Source organism: Mirounga angustirostris, unplaced genomic scaffold (assembly GCF_029215605.1).
Source record: "Mirounga angustirostris isolate CCGP_5_RB_7025 unplaced genomic scaffold, mMirAng1.0.hap1 SCAF_12, whole genome shotgun sequence".
Lineage (NCBI taxonomy): Eukaryota > Metazoa > Chordata > Mammalia > Carnivora > Phocidae > Mirounga > Mirounga angustirostris.
Genome location: NW_026991720.1, coordinates 6,353,446 through 6,370,796, shown reverse-complemented (window position 1 = coordinate 6,370,796; position 17,351 = coordinate 6,353,446). Strand labels below are relative to the sequence as shown.

Below are 17,351 nucleotides of genomic sequence, written 5' to 3'. Positions count from 1 at the left end.
TGACTGGAAAAGTCCTCCTTTCCTTTAAGAATGACGGGCCTGGCAGATAGGACCGTGCTGGTGACCTTGTCCAACCTGATGTCCAGTCGAGGGAAGGAGACTCTCAAGAGGCCATTTCATAGGCCAACACCTATAAAAAAAAAAAAAAAAAGGCAACTGGAGGTAAGATTGGTGGGCAGAGGCTGGAACTGAAACAGGCCTCAGAAATCTCAACTGCTCTTCTCTGAGGTTACAGCCCGAACTGGGGATAAGGTGGGGGGGTCACAGGGACCTTTGGAAAACATCGCCACAGTCCAAAGCAGGGGTTGGGTTTCCCATCGGAAAGGCTGGCCATGGTCCTGTCCCTTTAAATTGTCACCCTCCCTCCGGGGGCTCTGAGCTCTGAGAGGCTAGGACACTTCCTCCCCTTGCTGGGAGGGGCAGCCTCCTGTGCTCACAGCCAAAGGCAAAGCACTAGGCCAGGGGCCTCTCCGCCACCCTCAGAGCCTGTCACCACTGCTGCGGGAAAGGTGAGCCCACAGGGCAAGGGGGTCGCCTGGGGAGTGGGAGCTGTGAGGACTTGGGGGCCTGTGTGAGCTCACTGAGCGAGCACCTGCCTTCTACTACCTTTGAGGAAGGGGAGCAGGGTCTAGAAAGGGTAACTTCACACTTCACACTTCCAGGCTTGGAAGGATGCTCTGACTTTCAAACAAAGTAATTTCAGAAGAAGTGCTAAGCATCTTCTCCAGCCGTGGCCCGCACACACTCCTATCTGGGACGAAATCCTTTCTCCTTCCCTACTCCCTGACTAGTAAGGAAGGTGTTTGCTAGAAGGACTTCAGGAGCAGAGCACACTGGGGAAGCCGGCAGACACTCCCCGAGGGCAGATGCAGCAAAGCCGAAAGATATTTCTGAGGACAAAGAAGGCAGTCTACCCTCAGATCGTGGTACAAAGCGAAAATTATGTCTGTGAGCTGGATCCTCCTCAAACACTCCACCTCCTCAGCCCTGTGTGCGACAGGGACTAGCAGGAGCCAGCGACCATGACGAACACCGTCTTCTAACCCTTGCCCTACATGTGCCCTTACACTTCTCTCCCCCCAGCCCGAGCCGCCCAGGGCTCCGTGGGCTCTGAGCCCGCTTCATACCCTCATCCCCACTGGAAATGAAGGGCTTGGACGGGGTGAATGGCTCAGAAACTCAGAGCACCCACCAAAGGCATTAGAATCACTCGGGGGTGGGGCGAGACATACCTTTTTTTGTTTTGTTTTTTTAAGTACAGATCTGTGAATCCAAATGTCAAAGAAATAGATATATTTTAAAGAATCCTTAGACATTGCCAAAAGATAGCAGGTTCAAAAGCGCTGGACTAGATAAAGCATCTACCATCCCATTTAAGATAACGGGAGTCTCCATGTTTTACATTCTTCAATGACTACACACCTCTGTAACCCAGGATTTCAGCTCTCAGAAACTCTGGAGGAACTCTCCAAATCCCAATCCAAACCCTGTCAGAGGCTCCAAAGGGCCCAGGAGTTCCGAGAATATTCTAGAGCACAATCTCTCATCTCCAGCATGGACAAGGACTTCTGGCTTTAGCTAAATGCTTGTTCTTTGCACTGAATCTTCCGGCTGTTTCTTCACTTCCGCTCTGCGGTCAGTTATGGGAGTTTGCTGATTTGTATGCACAAGATCACTCATCACCTAAGGCCTGTGGGGTGACCTTTACTGAGGGCTTTGGGGGGGTGGCAGGGGTGTTACTGCAGAAACACAAAACACTTTGGACTGAGTACCAGGCAAACCTGTCACCTGAGTCCTCTGGCCAGAGACAAGTTCTCCAGCAGCCCCGCCCTCTGCTTTTCCTCATGTGGTGCCCACGGGACAGAACACGGTCACGCACAGTCAGCAGGTGTCGCCATGAAGAGGTAGACATGAACTGGATGGGGAGGCACAGACAGGACTCAGACACGTGCGAGAGAATCAGTGGTCAGAGGAGCAAGCACACAGGTGGGAAAGGAAAGGTGCTGAAACCCGCTCTCTGCCGAGCAGCTGGCTGAGTAGGGGGCGAGCGGGAAACGGGGCTGGGGAGGCAGACGGAGGACGGGCTGCGTGCCTGTGTCCAGGCTCTCGTGTGCTCAGACGAACGTCATCACGAGGTGTTTAACTGTATTAAACCATGTCGGAATTGGGTATCATCACTTACTCTGAGAGGCCTCAGATTTGGGGCAAGACCATCAGGAGCTGGAGGGCAGTGGCCCGTCTCCCCAGGCACACAGATCAAACTTAGACCAATGATACAAGCCCAGTTACTCGGTTTTCTGAGAGCAGATCACAGGCTCTTCAGATCAGCTTGGGAGGGATGTTTTCTTTCCAATTTCCAAAAACAAAATGCAAATTCTCTTCTTGTTTTTGCCCCAGGCCAACTGCCCTAAGGCGGTTCCTAAGTCACTGAGCAAATTTTCGGATTCTCAGGGTTTTCCAAAGTCTCCCCTGGCTGTGGAATCTCCTGGGAAAACTCAGAACCTACAGCTAATGTCACTGACACAGAACCACCTGGGAAAACATCAGCATCTAAAGCTCACTCTCTGACACAGAGGACCTGCTATCATCTGCCCTCTGCTTTTTGCATTCGGGGTCCCTGAAAAGTCACCAAATGTTCTCCCGGTATCATTCCAACGCCAGCCAGGTCCTTCCAGGGTTCTTCCCTAGATGCTGCTGTCAGGGGAAGGCAGGAGCCTGGACCTTTTCACTGGGGTGCCACCAGCGTTTTGGACCTTGCCTGACCCACATAGGTAGTTATACCTATTTGATGAATGAATGAATGAATGAATGAATGAATGAATGAACAAATTGTTTTTGGGGCTCTTTCAGGCAAATGGGAGGACGGAAGATGGCAAGGGATGAAGAAAATGCCTATGGTAAGAATTTCCTCGCGGTGTGTACTGGCCTCAGGTGTCAGCTCTGGGGAACAAGGGGATGCGCTAAGTCAAAACAACAGACACAAATCCCAGAGGTGTCTCCATGCTGGGCTGAAACAGCAAGAGCCCAGATTTGCCTTTGTGCTGCATCTCTGCCCCTGCCCTACGGTGAGATATTAAGTGCTTTGACTAGCCTGTGCCTCCCAACCCAGAGGGTAAACCGAGGATAAGAAATCTACTCTGGGGGCGCCTGGGTGTCTCAGTCGTTAAGCGTCTGCCTTCGGCTCGGGTCATGATCCCAGTGTCCTGGGATCCAGCCCCGCATGGGGCTCCCCGCTCAGCGGGAAGCCTGCTTCTCCCTCTCCCCCCCTCCCCGTGTTCCTGCTCTCACTGTGTCTCTCTGTCAAATAAATAAATAAAATCTTTCAAAAAAGAAAAAAAAAGAAATCTACTCTGACCCCCACAGAAGAGGAGGTGGAGGGAATGAGATCATGGACTAGAGGGAACACGATTTACCAGGTAGACTGCGCTACAGAACAAGGATGGGGGCTTAACAGGTATCTTCTGGGCAGCAGGTGTAAGAGCTAGGGAGGAGGAGGGGAAGAGGGAAGGAGGGAAGAAGGAAAGAGACCAGCTCCCCTAATCCTCTGAGCAACCCCGGGAGAAACAACTCTCTGTCACCACTCCCATCTGTGCAGAAGAGGTTTAACACTCAGATGGGGCAACTTCCCCACGGTGACACGGCGGGCACACGCTGGGGCTGTGATTCCAACGCGCGGTGGCCGGGACTGCAGACAGCCCTTCACTCCCGGGCCTCCGTGCCCTCCCGCCTCTCCTGGCTGCGACGCTGGGACGGCGCCTGGGAGAAGCATCCCAGAGGCCAGGGCAGGCGTCCAGCAGCAACAGGTCTGCAGCGCGTGCGTGCCCAGAGATCACGTCCGCGGGGTCCGGGCCTGCCGTCACGGAGGGGTGCCCTCCAGAGACATGCGCACCAGCTGCTGCAGCGGGGACAGGGGCCTGTGCTGAGGCCAAAGACGGAAGACACACGGGGACAGACGCCGCGGGGCGCAACGAGCTCCGACCAGACCCCTAGGGAGGGCTCGGTGGGAGAAGCAGAAGCCCAAGGCCTGGTGCTCTGCCGTGTTCCACAGGCGCCCCCGGGCCCGCGGGAGCGGGACGCGGGTCCGAGGCGGGCAGCCCACGCCTTCTGTGTCCTCACAGGTCCCGAGGACCCGGACGACGCGCCGCCCGCGCACGAGCCCCAGCTCAGGCTCGTCCTGGCCGGCAAGACCGGCGCGGGCAAGAGCGCCACGGGCAACAGCATCCTGGGCCACAGGCGCTTCCCGTCCAGGCTCGCGTCCACCCCGGTGACCAGGACCTGCGCCCTGGGGAGCCGCCGCTGGGCCCGCTGGCGCGTCGACGTCACCGACACCCCGGACCTCTTCAGCGCCGACGGCCGCCGCGCCGACCCGGACTGCGCCGAGCGGGGCCGCTGCTACCTGCTGTCGGCGCCCGGGCCGCACGCGCTGCTGCTGGTCACCCAGCTGGGCCGCTTCACCGCCCAGGACGAGCAGGCCGTGCGCGGCGTCCGCCAGCTCTTCGGGGCCGGCGTCCTGGCGCGGGCCGTGCTCGTCTTCACCCGCGGGGAGGACCTGGAGGGGGCCTCGCTGCACGACTACGTGCGCGACACCGACAACCGCGCGCTGCGGGCCCTGGTGGCCGAGTGCGGCGGCCGCGTGTGCGCCCTGAGCAACCGGGCCGCGGGCGCGGCGCGCGACGCGCAGGTGGAGGAGCTGCTGGTGCTGGTGGAGCGGCTGGCGCGCGAGCACGCGGGCGCGCCCTTCACCAACGCCGTGTACGGCCTGGCGGAGGCCCTGCGCCACGCGCCCCCCGACCTCCGGCTCCGGCGGGTGGCGCAGCGGCTGGCGGCCGGCGGCCCGGGGCAGGGGCGGCGCTGGCTGGAGGTGGCGCCGCGCGGGGGTTGGCGGGCGCTCTTGCTGCTCGGCGGCGCGCTGCTCCTCGGCCTGCTTCTCTGGCGCCTCAGACCCAAGGCCTTGCGGGAGGTCAGTCCCGACTGACGGTCCAAGGAGGACTTGGGCCCGTCGACTGAGGGTCACTTCGCCGCTCGTGCGGTGTGCCTTCGGGGCCCACAGGCTCTTCTTTCCTCCTTTCCTGGCGGGGATCAGCTAGGCAGCGTCCCGCCAGGGCCGGGCTCCCGCAAAACCTTCCCCTGGGACGTGGCCCTCCCAGGAGCTGCCCTTCCAAGAACTGGGAGCCTGGACTGAAAGGCACGAAGTACGTGGCGCCGAGGGGGAGGAAAAGCTCTTTCCCGCATGCTCAGCTCCGAAACACCACACCTCCTACAACCATCCCCTTGGGCACTGAGTTTTCAACACATGAAACATACTGGGGGCACACCAACCGACCGAAGCAGACACGACCCTCCCTCCTCCCTATCTGGTTCTTACATACGGCTACATGTCCGCCTTTGGGGTCCTTCTGGGTTTTATTATTCTCTGTGAAAGAGATGTCAGGTTCATGCATGTTAATATTTACTTCTGATTAATCAGTCTATTTACTTTACAATAATTTACTGCCAAAAAGACAAATGTAACTATACTGAAAATAATATTTCCCAATTTTCCAGTAGTGATTGTGGTTCCCGTCTCACCAAAGTGAAGTACACATTTGGGTAGTGTCTTCAATGTGGGTATTGATCTGGACTTTTATGCAAACAAAACAAAACAAAACAAAACAACCCAGGCTCTTCTCAGGCAATGGAAAGGAGCGGGAGCTGCGGGCCCACCCGCACAAGGCCTCAGAGCATCTGAAATTAGGAGGGTATGCTGGTCCTGTAGAGTTTTTGGGGGTGGGCCAGCCCAGGAAAGTGCTTGTACGCCACATCATTAGAAAATCAGATGCCATCCTTGGGTTGTGTCACCAACTGATAGGATTTCCTTATTTCTATTTCAGAATGTGACAAAACACTTTAGAGGAAGTCCTTCTCTTTAAATCAGCCAAGCTCTAGTCCAGATTGGACGCCAGAGGAGACACCTCCTCACCTGGCCCAGGGTTCAGGGGTGGGGAAAGAAGGAGGTTGTGAGAGGGGCCCTAGAGCCATCCCAGCTCCACCTGGAGAAGCAGGGGCCTACACACCACACCTGTGCTCAGATGCCCCTGGTTAATGGGGTAGCAGGATAGACATCGGGGTGAGCTGCGGTCATGGGGCCTCAGGCCCCTGTGGCAGTGAGCTGGGCTCTATGATGCGTGGCTGGGCAAAATTCTATTAGTGATCCCCCTCTTTAGCATCCTCAGCAGCCCCGCCAGGTTCACACAGGGGCTCTGAGCTAGGGATTCAAACAAGCTCTAACAAGATGAAGGAGCAACTTGGCAACCCAAGGGGCAGCAGGGAAGGGGCTGGGGTTGAGGGGATGGCCGGCATCCCCAGCTTGGCCTTCCGGGGCCGCATGTGCATGAGCTCCCACTATTGGCCAAGGCTGCTGCCCCTCTTGATAGGGGGTTCCCAATAAGGAATATTTGCTTTCTTCAAAGCCAGCAGGAGAAGCTCTTGCTTTTCAAACTTTTTTGATTAGGTCAGGCCCACCTGGTATAATCCCCCTTTGACTAACCTAAAACCAGCATTTAGGGACCTTAATTCCATGGCAGAGTCCCTTCACCTTTGCCATGGGAAGTGGCCTCCATCCTATTCACAGGTCTGCCCATGCTCAAGGGAAGGGAATAGTCCAGGACATGTACACCAGGAACAAAGGGAGCTTGGGGCCCATCTCAGAATTCTGTCTACCACAACCATATAGATAGGTTAAAAGTCAAAGGATGGGTAAAGAAAATACCATGAAAACACTAATGAAAAGAAAGCTGAATCACTATATTAATAGAAAAATAGGTTACAAACAAGGAATATTAGCAAAGAAAAGCACGCCCGGCTGGCTCAGTCAGTTAAGCAACTGACTCTTAGTTTCAGCTCAGGTCGTGATCTCAGGGTTGTGAGATGGAGCCCCACATTGGGCTCTGACTCAGCATGAAATCTGCTTGAGATTCTCTCTCCCTCTGCCCCACTTGCTCATTATCTGTCTCTCTCTCTCTCGAATAAATAAATAAATTTTTCTTTAAGAAAAAGATACAGACATTACAGGAAGATAAATATGTCAACTTACTAGGAAGACTTCCTAATCCTAAAAATGTGTGCACCTAAAACTTCTTCAAAATACATGAAGCAAAATCTAAACAAATCAAAAGGATAGATAAATCCAAAAGTATACTTGGAGACTTTAACCTCCTTTCTTAGTATTCAGTAAAACACATAGACAGAAAATCAGTAAGAATACAGGAGGCATAAAGCTGGACACTTTCCCCTTAAGGTCAGGAAAGGCCAGGATGTCCACCCTGATCACTCCAGTTCAACATCCCATTGGACATCCAGCCAGTGAAATGAGGCAAGGAAAACAACAACAACAACAACAACCAAAAACACAAGTCATAAAAAGTGGAAAGGAAATAATAAAGCTCTCTTTATTCAGAGATGACATGATTATTTATGCAGAAAATCCCAAAAAGGGAAAAAATATTCCAGAACTAATAAATTAGCTTAGCAAGGTAGGAGAATGCAAGGTCAACATGCAAGGATCGATTATTAGCAATGAACCATTGGAAATTGGAATGAAATCATCAGTACTCTTATAATAGCATTAAAAACCATGAACTACTTTGGGATAAATCTAAGATTTTAATGCTGAAAACTACAAATGTTGATGCGAAAAATCAAAGAAGACCTAAATAAATGGAGAGAGAGCCTATGTTTGTGGGTCAGAAAATTCAATATTATTAAGATGTCAATCCTCCCCTAATTTCATCAACAGAGCAACGCAATCTCAGTCAAAATCCGAGTGGGATTTTTGGTAGATATTCACAAGCTTCTTCTAAAATGTATGCAAAAAAACAAAGAACTAAAACTATTTTGAACAAGAAAAAGTTGGAGGATTCACACTCCCTGATTGCAAGATGTACTATAAATCTACGCTCCTCATAACTGTGTGTAACAAATAGTATTGTCAGGGCCTCTGGCTTGAGGAGTAGTCACAGTTCATCCATAGTGGGCTGCATCTGCTTGGCTGCACAGCGGGCTACAGTCTCCTTGTCTTCGCAATCTCTCGGAGGATCGCCTGTGATACACATCGCATTCTGGTTTCATGCCTGTTCAAAGATAGAACTGTTTTCTTTCTCTTCCATTTTAATGGGGAGGTTTTCCAAGTTGGCAAGAGATTGTTTTAAATTATATTCCCCCCAAAATCGCAGACAATGATGATTAGGTGACTCTGAGCCTACCTTCCAATATGAACAGAAAGGAATCTGGAGATTCTCTAGGACAAGACAGGGCCCTGCCTAAGCACGTGTTGTGTTCTGATCTTGCTTTGCAACGTAGCTGGTTTTGCTTATTTGTTTAATTCTAATTCCAGTGTAGTTAACATACAGTGCTATGTGAGTTTCAGGTGTTCAATACAGTGATTGAACAGTTCTAAACGTTACTCACTGCTCATCGCCATAAATGGATTCTGAATCCCCATGACCTATTTCACCCACTCTCCACCCACCTCCCCTCTGGTAACCATCAGTTTGTTCTCTATGGTTAAGAGTCTGTTTCTTGGGTTATCTCTTCGTTTTCTTTGTTCATTTGTTTCCTTCCTTAAATTCCACATATGAGTGAAATCATAGGGTACTTGTCTTTCTCTGACTTATCTTATTTGCCTTACACCCTTTACATCCGTCCAGGTTGCAAATGGCAAGATTTTGTTTTTATGGCTAAGTAATGATCCATTGCATATATACCAGATCTTCTTCATCCATTCATCTATTGCTTCCGTAGTGTGGCTCTTGTAAATGGTGCTGCAAATATAGTAAGTTGTCTTTCAGTTTTGTGGATTGTTTCCTTTGCTGTGCAGAAGCTTTGTATTTTGATGTGGCCCCAACAGCTCCCTATGGCAGGGGAAACAAACACAAAGTAATTGTTTTATATTCACCACTGTAGCCTTAACTGTGTGATCAGTAGACAAAAAGAAGAGCCACAGACTCCCAACCCTCCCCGCCCCACCCCCCCCATCCCCAATAAATGGGCCCAGAAGCTCCAGACCCCTAAAGCCCCTTAGGGCTGGTTTGTCAGAGGACAGAGAAGGGGCAGCCAGCACAAGGGGTCTGGCAAGTCCTTCAAATCCCGTGCTTAGAGCTGTTCTTTCAGCCCCTCTGTGGACCAGCACAGCCTTTCTGTCCCTGGTAGGCAGGAGCATTCTAGAAACAGAGCCTTGACCAGGGGCCTGGGGAGTCCCGCGGGGCAGGTGCTCCTGCCATAGGGGCTGAGGGGAGTGGCTGGCGCCCCACTAGGTCATGGGGGCGTTTCTTAACCTGGGGGGCCCATCACTGCCTTCAGAGCCTCTACCTCCACGTCCTGCTTATTTCAAGGAGTCCTAAAAAGGAAATGGGAGGAGGCATGGCGACCCTGGCAGGCTGGGGCAGGAGTTGACCCCTTAAGGGAGCCACATGCCCCTTGCTCCCTGCTCTCCCGGTGCTGAGGGCAGCAGTTCTGCCGCGGACCCCGGGGGTCTGTCCTGGTCGGAGCCGCGGGCCGTGCTCCCTAAGCCCCTTTGCCTTCTGGCCCCCAGGCCCAGCCCTGGAACCTAAGGCTTCACTCGCAGCTCCTCCCCAGCCGCACCGCCACCCCCGCTTCCTGCTGCACCCTCGCCGCCTGGAGAGCAGCCCCGAGAACCTGCAGCCGCCCCGAGAGCCGCCCGCCCGCCCCCCAGAGCCGCCTGCGCCCCGAGAGCCGCGGGGAGAGCCGCCCGCTGCCCACCGCCCAGAGCTGCCTGCGCCCTGAGAGCAGCCTGGGGAGCCGCCGTCCAGCACGGAGCCCGCAGCGCTGCGCCTGGTAAGGGGAACCCGGTGCGGGTCCCAGCATCTCTGGGGGTCTGAGGGCCCCGGGTCTGGCCCCAGCTGGGGACTCTGCTGTGATCTCACCCAGGCTACCGCCCTTGTGGGTTCGCCCCTCAGTGGACCCGGCCGGGGATGGTCAGAGTTTCGTGCACAGTGCACTCGGGTGGCCGGGAAACAGGCTGGGAACCTCTCACCCTGTGCTCACAACCCAGCGATTTCATGACGGAGTCTTCTCCGTCCAAAAGGTCTGTCTGGGAGAAGAAGATGGATTCTCAGGGTTCCAAATGGCAAATATGGAATCATTATTTTCTCACCACCCATGAACCCAACCTTTCAAAGGAGACTCCTCAGGGGGCGTTGTCTCATGACTCTGATCTGGAAGCCCTTCCATTCTCTCCCAAATCCCCCCGCCCCCCATTTCCTGTGACCTGAGGAGGGACTCTATTCTAAGGCAAACGGACTATGCTCAGGACATATGGGAACAATCCTTTTGTCTGTTAACCCTTCAGTGAAAGACACATCACAACATCACAATGACTAAAGTACCCAACAAGTGTCACTCATACCAGGAAATATAGGGACTCCGCAGATGAGTGAAGGAGATACTTATGAATAAGGCAGACGAGAAGTATTTTTATCCTTCTTAGAACAGCATTAGAGAAGCTGCTTTCTCAAGTTTGATAAAATAAAAACTAAAATCAGGCTCATATAATTTAAAAATCAGAATGTACATTATGTTTCTTTGCCTGAAACTCTCACCTAAGCTAGATCCTCCTACTATCCCTGTCTGATGTTGTCATAATCTCTGCTTGCTCGCTGCTTGCCACTCTCTGCTCACACCTGGTCCCATTTTGGAGGAGATGAGGCAGAATTTTCCTTTTGGAGGAGAAATCTGCCTCCATTCCCTATTCTCTGACTTTTGCCTGCTCTGAGATTGACACATACCACATTCCTTCAGCTATGGGTGCTTCCCCCAGTCTTTTCTGATGCTTTACCATCCTGTTACTATTTTGTCTACGACTCATTTATAGCTTTTCTGTCAATATCATTTCTGACTTGCCTCTGGACATGTTCTTTTTTAAGATTTTATTTATTTGTTTTGTTTTAGAGAGAGCATGCGCCCAGGCAGGGGTGGGAGGATGAGGGAGAGAATCTCAAGCAGACACCGCACTGAGTACCGAGTCAGGCAAGGGGCTTGATCTCAAGACCCTGAGATCATGACCTGAGCCAAAATCAAGAGTCGGACCCTTAACCAACTGAGCCACCCAGGCGGCCCTGGACACTCTCTTATCTGTTAATATCTGCCTAAAAATCTATCCCTCAGGGGGAACGTATGTCTCCCCCTGCAGTCTGACCACTCAGAAGATGGCTCAGGAGAACCACCTGGGCTGCATCTCAGCTAATGTAACCTGAGGTTCACTGGCATTTTGTGTCAGCCACATTGCTCCATTTGGCTCTCACTTAATCAAGTCGAAACATCAGATTGTTTTAAACTGAAATGCTTCAATTCAGAGCAACTCCTTCCTCCTGCAATTTTATTTTTGAATAATCTTAAAAAAAAGGAAAAAAAAAAACATGCACTCAAGGTTTTGCAATACAATTCTCTGTGTTGATTTTAAGGCAGGCTTCCAGCCTGTCAACATCAGTTTATGTCCTGACTGTGGATGGTAACATTGTATGTGGTGTTCCAAGAGGCTTGTGGACCTGTTTAGAATAATCTCTTTTACCCCCTGTGGAATCAAGAATATGCAGGCCAAGGAGCACCCGCCCTTTTTTTAATCTTTAGCTCTGTGGCAATCTGGTGACCTTGGGCAGGTCATTTGATGTCCAATTTCCTAATATGCAAATAGACATTTCAACACCTATTTTGATCACATCACAGGGAATTTAGAAGGACAATTAGAATCAGGGACAGGAAAGAACTTTGAAGGTTACAGATGGCTGCAGAGAGGATGCTTCCGATGATGAAGCCCATTGTCAACATCCTCACCTCTATCATGGTCTTTATCACATGAATTGATTGATTCCAGCATATTTTCTGAGGTTCCCAAACCTCAGAAAATGTCATCCAAAGTACAAAAGATGTCAGAGAATTTGAGCAGTTTTAGCAGAAGCCGGATAATTGACCAGAGGCTAGGACAGCCCATGGAAAAGGGTGAGGAGAATGCTCTTCTCAGCGCTTAAGGAAAGGAGGGAGCGGAGGAAAGGAAGAAAGGAAACAAAGGAAAGAAGTTGTCTTAATATATTCTGATAACCTGGAAGTGGATGGTGTCCCCCAAGGAGGGCCAAAAAAATCCACTGCATGAATGGAAGAAGGAGCAAAAGTTATTTCATTATAACAGAAGCAACCCGAATAACAAATAAACTAAGAAAAACATTTTTGATTCAATGGTAATTAGTAAAATGCAAGTTTAAACCAATTCAGATGTCCTTACTTACGCCCTTAAGAGTAGCAAAAAATTAAGTCTAATGTCACCAAGTTCAAGTGCAGGTTTGGGAATTCTCATCTGTGGCCGGTGCCAGTGGGAGTTCGCCCAACCATCCTGGGGTCATACTTGGCAATATCTAGTCAGGGGGCAGCTGTCTGTCCCAGGTAATTTGTTGCATGTGTGCGCCGGGGGACAGAAATGGGATTATTCTGCAGCATTGTTTGTAGAAGCAAGCATGTAGTTTGAAACAGCTTAAACGTTTGCTAAGAAATAATTGAGGGGCACCTGGGTGGCTCTGTCCATTAAGCGTCCGACTCTTGATTTCGGCTCAGGGCATGATCTCAGGGTTGTGGGATCGAGCCCCAGGTAGGGCTCCACGCTCAGTGTGGAGTCTGCTTGAGATTCTCTCCCTCTGCCCCTCTCCCCACTCCTGCTCTCTCTAAATAAATAAATAAAATCTTTGCAAAAATTGATAAAATGTTACATACATAACATCATTTATGTAAAAAGTTGCAAATAGAAAACCGTGCTATACATTATCTATAAAGACATGTGTATGTAGAAGTATAAATAGACAAACGAGAATGATCCATAAAATCCTCAGAATATTGGTTCCCTCTGAAGGACAGAGGGAGGGGGACTGAGACTGGGGAGCCGGAAAATGTAAATGGAGCTCTATGTGTAATGTTTCCACTTCTCGATCAAACAGAACAGCTGCAGCAGATGCTGAAATATTTACATTCGTTCATGGCAAATGGTGGCCATTTGTTGTATAACTTTGTGGACTTCACCACTTAAGGTGGTTTCATAACCACATCACCTTTAAAACTGAATAAATACAGTACAGCCTCAGAGCTCATCTTAATTACGGTTGCGTGTCTCGTGCACACTTGCCTCTTCTAACCCCAAGAAGAAGGACCCAATATCCTGCCTCATTCCAATGAAACTTTTATGCCAATGGTTGGGTCGATTTCTGGTTAAATCTGCTGGGATACAAAAATGATGATATTGGGAGACCAGGACCTCAGAGCCCACCAGGAAAGAAACTGGATTAAAATCTGAGCAGGCGATGAGGATGAGGTATCTTGAATTTGTCCTGAATGTTGATTCTTTCCCTTCAGTTATGGCACCACCTTCTCTCCACCAACTCCCTGATGGGGGGTGGGGTGGGGGTTGGAAGGGGTAAGGAAGGTGTCAGTGCTCGGCTCTCTAGCACTCTTTCCTCTGCTGTCAGTCCCTGAAGGAATCCTTGTCCCCGCTCTGCCCTCCCACTGGAAGGAAACTTGTGCTTTCCTCTTTGCCCCTGGAATATCCATCTGACACAGCTTCTGGGACTGGAAATTCTCAGTACTTCAGACAAACCAATGTCATTTACAGCAAGGCAGTTTTTTTTTTTCTATGTTCTAGCAAGTTCACCTACTTTGATTGCAAACGCTAATCATAATGTGCCACTCCTGGTTCCACAGAAGAATGGTTTTTTTTCATTTCATTTCAAGTTGGAGGGAGAGAATCAACTGATCTGTTTTAAAATATTTCCTGGGCGCCTGGGTGGCTCAGTTGGTTAAGCGACTGCCTTCGGCTCAGGTCATGATCCTGGAGTCCTGGGATCGAGTCCCGCATCGGGCTCCCTGCTTGGCAGGGAGTCTGCTTTGTCCTCTGCCCGTATCCCCTCTCATGTGTTCTCTCTGTCTCAAATAAATAAATAAAATCTTTAAAAAAATAAAATAAAATAAAATAAAATAAAATATTTCCTAATTTCCTGTAAGTTGCAAAAAAAAAAAAAAGCAACAAGTGCATTGCGTTAACATAAGCTAACTTCGCCTGGGGTTTGCCTAAAGTTAGTCATAGGTATTTGAAAGTATAATATGAGTTCAAAAACTAGCAATGAAAATGGCTCATCCTAGGATAATTATTCTTAGATGTCTGCATTAAAAGTGTTCTCAGGCTTTAGCAACTCCTATATGGACACTTGCTTTTATTCCTTTCCTGTTTTCTATTCCAGAAGAGGATGGAAGGGCTTCAGAGGGGCAGATACGGAACGATGGCTGAAGGTAAGGAAGCCTGGATGTTCTCAGGAGCTCCAGGCACCCAGGACAGTCGCCGTTCTCTCTCCATCAACTCCCACTTCAAACACAGGGATAGAAACCCTGTTATTTTAAAGTGAAGAAGAGGGGCATCTGGGTGGCTCAGTCGGTTGAGCGTCTGACTCTTGGTTTCAGCTCGGGTCATGATCCCAGGGTCCTGGGATCAAGCCCCGTGATATGCTCCCTGCTCAGTATGGAGTCTCCTTCATATTCTCTCTCTGTCTCCTTCTACCCCTCATACTCGTGCTATTTCTCTCCCTCTCTCTCAAATAAACAAATAAAATCTTTAAAAAAAATAAAAATTAAAAAAAAAAGGGAAGAAGAAAGAGGCAAAAATGACTTGTTCTCTACCTTCCCTGTGGTCATCACCCCATCCACTGTCACCCACACATGATTGGTGAGAAATGTGGAAGTGAAACTCCCAAGTCAGAGTCTGAAGGATTTGGAACCAGATTGTGAAAACAATTTCTCTTTCCCGGTCTGCTCCCAACTGGAAAGAGGAAAAGTTCCCGTAGAGATTTAGGAATCATGCTTGTTACCAATACTTAAGGAAAGGAAGAACCAACACAGTAGAAGGATAAAGTAAGAGATTTTAGGAGGCTGAAATGAACTTAATTCATTTGAACTCATAAGAACTCTAAAAGTCCTGGGGTTCTCACCCGCCTTCACCCCTTGAAGATTTTACTCTTGGCTCAGTGTCACCCTCCCCCACACCATTCTGTAGTCATCTCCTGCGATTCGGTCAGCCAGATCTCTCCAACCCCCGTGCTTCTAATGCCCCTCACTCTTCACCAGCTTCCCATCCAGGGGCATCTCCCAGACTTTGTCCTTGACATTCACGATCTTCTGTCACCTCAGTTTCAAAGATCCAAGTGCCCGCCCCAAGAGCAGAGACCCGGGACATTCAGCTGGTCCTTGGTGGGAGGTCACTGCACCTCTGACCTCTGAGGTGTCCTTTTCCCCTGAGGTTCAGATGCATGTGTTGAGCGCTGCTGTGGGAGTATGATGGGGATGTGGGGGTGGAAAAGAGGGGATAATATTTTCTCCTTTGTGGCTTCTCGTGCCCTGCCTCCTTCTAAACTTATATTTATTTAGCATGAAATTGGCCAAAGCACCATCTGTAGAAAAGCATGGGGACCACAGTCCTGTTCCCCCAAAAGCCCTGTTTCCCCTGCTCTAGAGGAAGTGCTTGGAGATCCTAGGGCGCTTCCTCCCTGGGCTGTGGGTCCGAGCATGAGCTTCTAACGTAGGCTTTCTATGATCCACGGGCATCCTAAAGTTGTATACAAACTTTCGTATGTATTTAGATAGGATTGATTTGGGGGAGGGAGGTCCACGAGTTTCATGAGATCTCATGAAGGTCCAAGACCTGAAAACCTTAAGAATCACTAACTTAGGGAGACACAAAAAATTGTTTTTTCTAGGCAGAGAGGAAGATAACTGGTCTGCAACATCCACCTCACTGAGGATCGTCCTGGTGGGCAAGACAGGCACTGGGAAAAGTGCCACAGGGAACAGCATTCTCCGCCAGCCAGTGTTTGAGTCCAGGCTGGGGAGCCAGCCTGTGACCAAAACGTGCCAGGGCGAGACAGGGACCTGGAACGGAAGGAACATCCTGGTGGTTGACACGCCCTCCATCTTTGAGGCAGAGGCTCAGACCCAGGAGATGTACAAGGACATCGGGGACTGCTACCTGCTCTCTGCCCCGGGGCCCCACGTAGTGCTGCTGGTGACCCAGCTGGGGCGCTTCACTGCCCAGGACACGGTGGCCGTGAGGAGGGTGAAGGAGGTCTTCGGGGCGGGAGTCATGAAGCACGTGGTGGTCCTCTTCACCCACAAGGAGGACTTGGACGGCGAGTCCTTGCACGATTACATCGCACACACGGACAACCAGAGCCTGAGGAGCCTGGTGGGGGAGTGTGGGAGGAGGTACTGCAGCTTCAACAACTCGGCCACCGGGGAGGAGCAGAAGGCGCAGCTGGCCGAGCTGATGGCTGTGGTGGAGAGGCTGGAGAGGGCGAACGAGGGCGCCTTCCACAGCAACGACCTCTTCTTTGAAGCCCAGAGGCTGCGGCAAAGGGGGGGCGGCGCCTGCGGGGAAGGGCACAGACGCTACCTGGACAGGGTGCGGGCGCAGCTGGGAAAGCAAAGGCGACACCTGAGAGACCCCAGGAGCAACCGGGCCTGCGGGGCGCTCCTCAGAGTCACAAGATGGATGTTTTCTTGCGGTGGGATAGCTGTTGTCCTCAGTATATGCGTTTTGATTTTTCTTGCCGCTTTAATTAACTTGAGTATTACTCATGGACACTGAGCATTTGCAGTGATTTCTGCAATCAGCTGACTTATGTTGTCAGAGTCGCCATCTCTGTGTCAGATTCTCTGTTTTTTACATGATTTCACGTTCTTTTGCTCTTCGTCACATCAGACATACTGTCCATTTTCTTCAAGTGCTCTTAGGTCAATAAAATCCAAAGGAAAAATTATTTTTCTGTTTTTGTTTTGTTAAAAATTGTGACGGTACATGAGAAACTAACTGTCCGGAAATGTTTGGGGACGTGCTGGGAGGCAGGTGGTGGGTGGTGAAGCTGTGGGGATGTCCCACCTCTGGTCCCACCTTTGTGCCGTCAGGCTCTTGAGGGGAGACAGGTGTTTTATGAAAAGCCGGTGGCAGATTCCTTATTTTATTCAGAAACATACCTGATTTCATCGGAGTTAGTCATAAGAGCTGATGCCCACCCCCAACCCCATCCCTGGGAGAGAGAATGATGAGGATGGAGGTGGGGGAGAGATCCTGAAGCGAGAAGAGGCCAGGGAACAGGTGCAGGAGGGGGCCTACCATGGTGAGGAAGGATGGGGGCTGAGCCTTAGGAAAAGCAGTCACTGGGAAATTCTCAGTGGTCGGGAAATAAAGGAACTATAATTTCTTAGAGCGGGAGTGGCAGTGCCGGATAGTGAATATTTAGGCTTAAAAATGGTCTATAGTCAGGGCGCCTGGGTGGCTC

At 50.7% G+C, this 17,351-nt stretch overlaps 2 protein-coding genes and 1 long non-coding RNA gene across 5 annotated transcripts; 2 read left to right on the top strand and 1 right to left on the bottom strand.

Annotated features, from left to right (window-relative positions):
* The first annotated feature begins 438 nt into the window (after positions 1-438).
* Positions 439-7,544, top strand: LOC135362218 (GTPase IMAP family member 1-like). 2 transcript variants are annotated; one of them, XM_064575737.1, is made up of 3 exons: positions 439-509; positions 2,851-2,897; positions 4,119-7,544. In XM_064575737.1, exons 2-3 carry the CDS (start codon positions 2,855-2,857, stop codon positions 4,973-4,975), a joined length of 900 nt encoding a protein of 299 aa, XP_064431807.1. In that variant the 5' UTR covers positions 439-509; positions 2,851-2,854; the 3' UTR covers positions 4,976-7,544. The 2 variants fall into 2 exon arrangements, with proteins under 2 accessions (XP_064431807.1, XP_064431808.1); XM_064575738.1 differs by lacking the exon at positions 439-509 and adding an exon at positions 538-1,986.
* Positions 7,545-7,598: 54 nt separating this feature from the next.
* LOC135362219 (uncharacterized) lies at positions 7,599-10,145 on the bottom strand. The gene is made up of 3 exons (XR_010406700.1): positions 10,031-10,145; positions 8,742-8,888; positions 7,599-8,108 (listed from the first exon to the last, which is right to left on the bottom strand). It is a non-coding gene; the product is annotated as an uncharacterized LOC135362219 (long non-coding RNA).
* On the top strand, positions 9,341-16,956 carry LOC123842681 (GTPase IMAP family member 5). Of its 2 annotated transcripts, XM_064575735.1 has the most exons (3): positions 9,341-9,831; positions 14,268-14,316; positions 15,774-16,955. In XM_064575735.1, exons 2-3 carry the CDS (start codon positions 14,274-14,276, stop codon positions 16,658-16,660), a joined length of 930 nt encoding a protein of 309 aa, XP_064431805.1. In that variant the 5' UTR covers positions 9,341-9,831; positions 14,268-14,273; the 3' UTR covers positions 16,661-16,955. The 2 variants fall into 2 exon arrangements, with proteins under 2 accessions (XP_064431805.1, XP_064431806.1); XM_064575736.1 differs by lacking the exon at positions 9,341-9,831 and having other exon boundaries at positions 9,856-14,316; positions 15,774-16,956.
* The last annotated feature ends 395 nt before the right edge of the window (positions 16,957-17,351 follow it).

What these genes read in the sequence shown, in the direction of transcription:
- LOC135362218 (XM_064575737.1), top strand. Translation starts at nt 2,855, where the DNA reads ATGGGAGGACGGAAGATGGCAAGGGATGAAGAAAATGCCTATG. An exon ending in GGATGAAGAAAATGCCTATG is followed by an intron (nt 2,898 to 4,118) that starts GTAAGAATTTCC and finishes GTGTCCTCACAG; the next exon opens with GTCCCGAGGACCCGGACGAC.
- LOC123842681 (XM_064575736.1), top strand. Translation starts at nt 14,274, where the DNA reads ATGGAAGGGCTTCAGAGGGGCAGATACGGAACGATGGCTGAAG. An exon ending in ATACGGAACGATGGCTGAAG is followed by an intron (nt 14,317 to 15,773) that starts GTAAGGAAGCCT and finishes TGTTTTTTCTAG; the next exon opens with GCAGAGAGGAAGATAACTGG.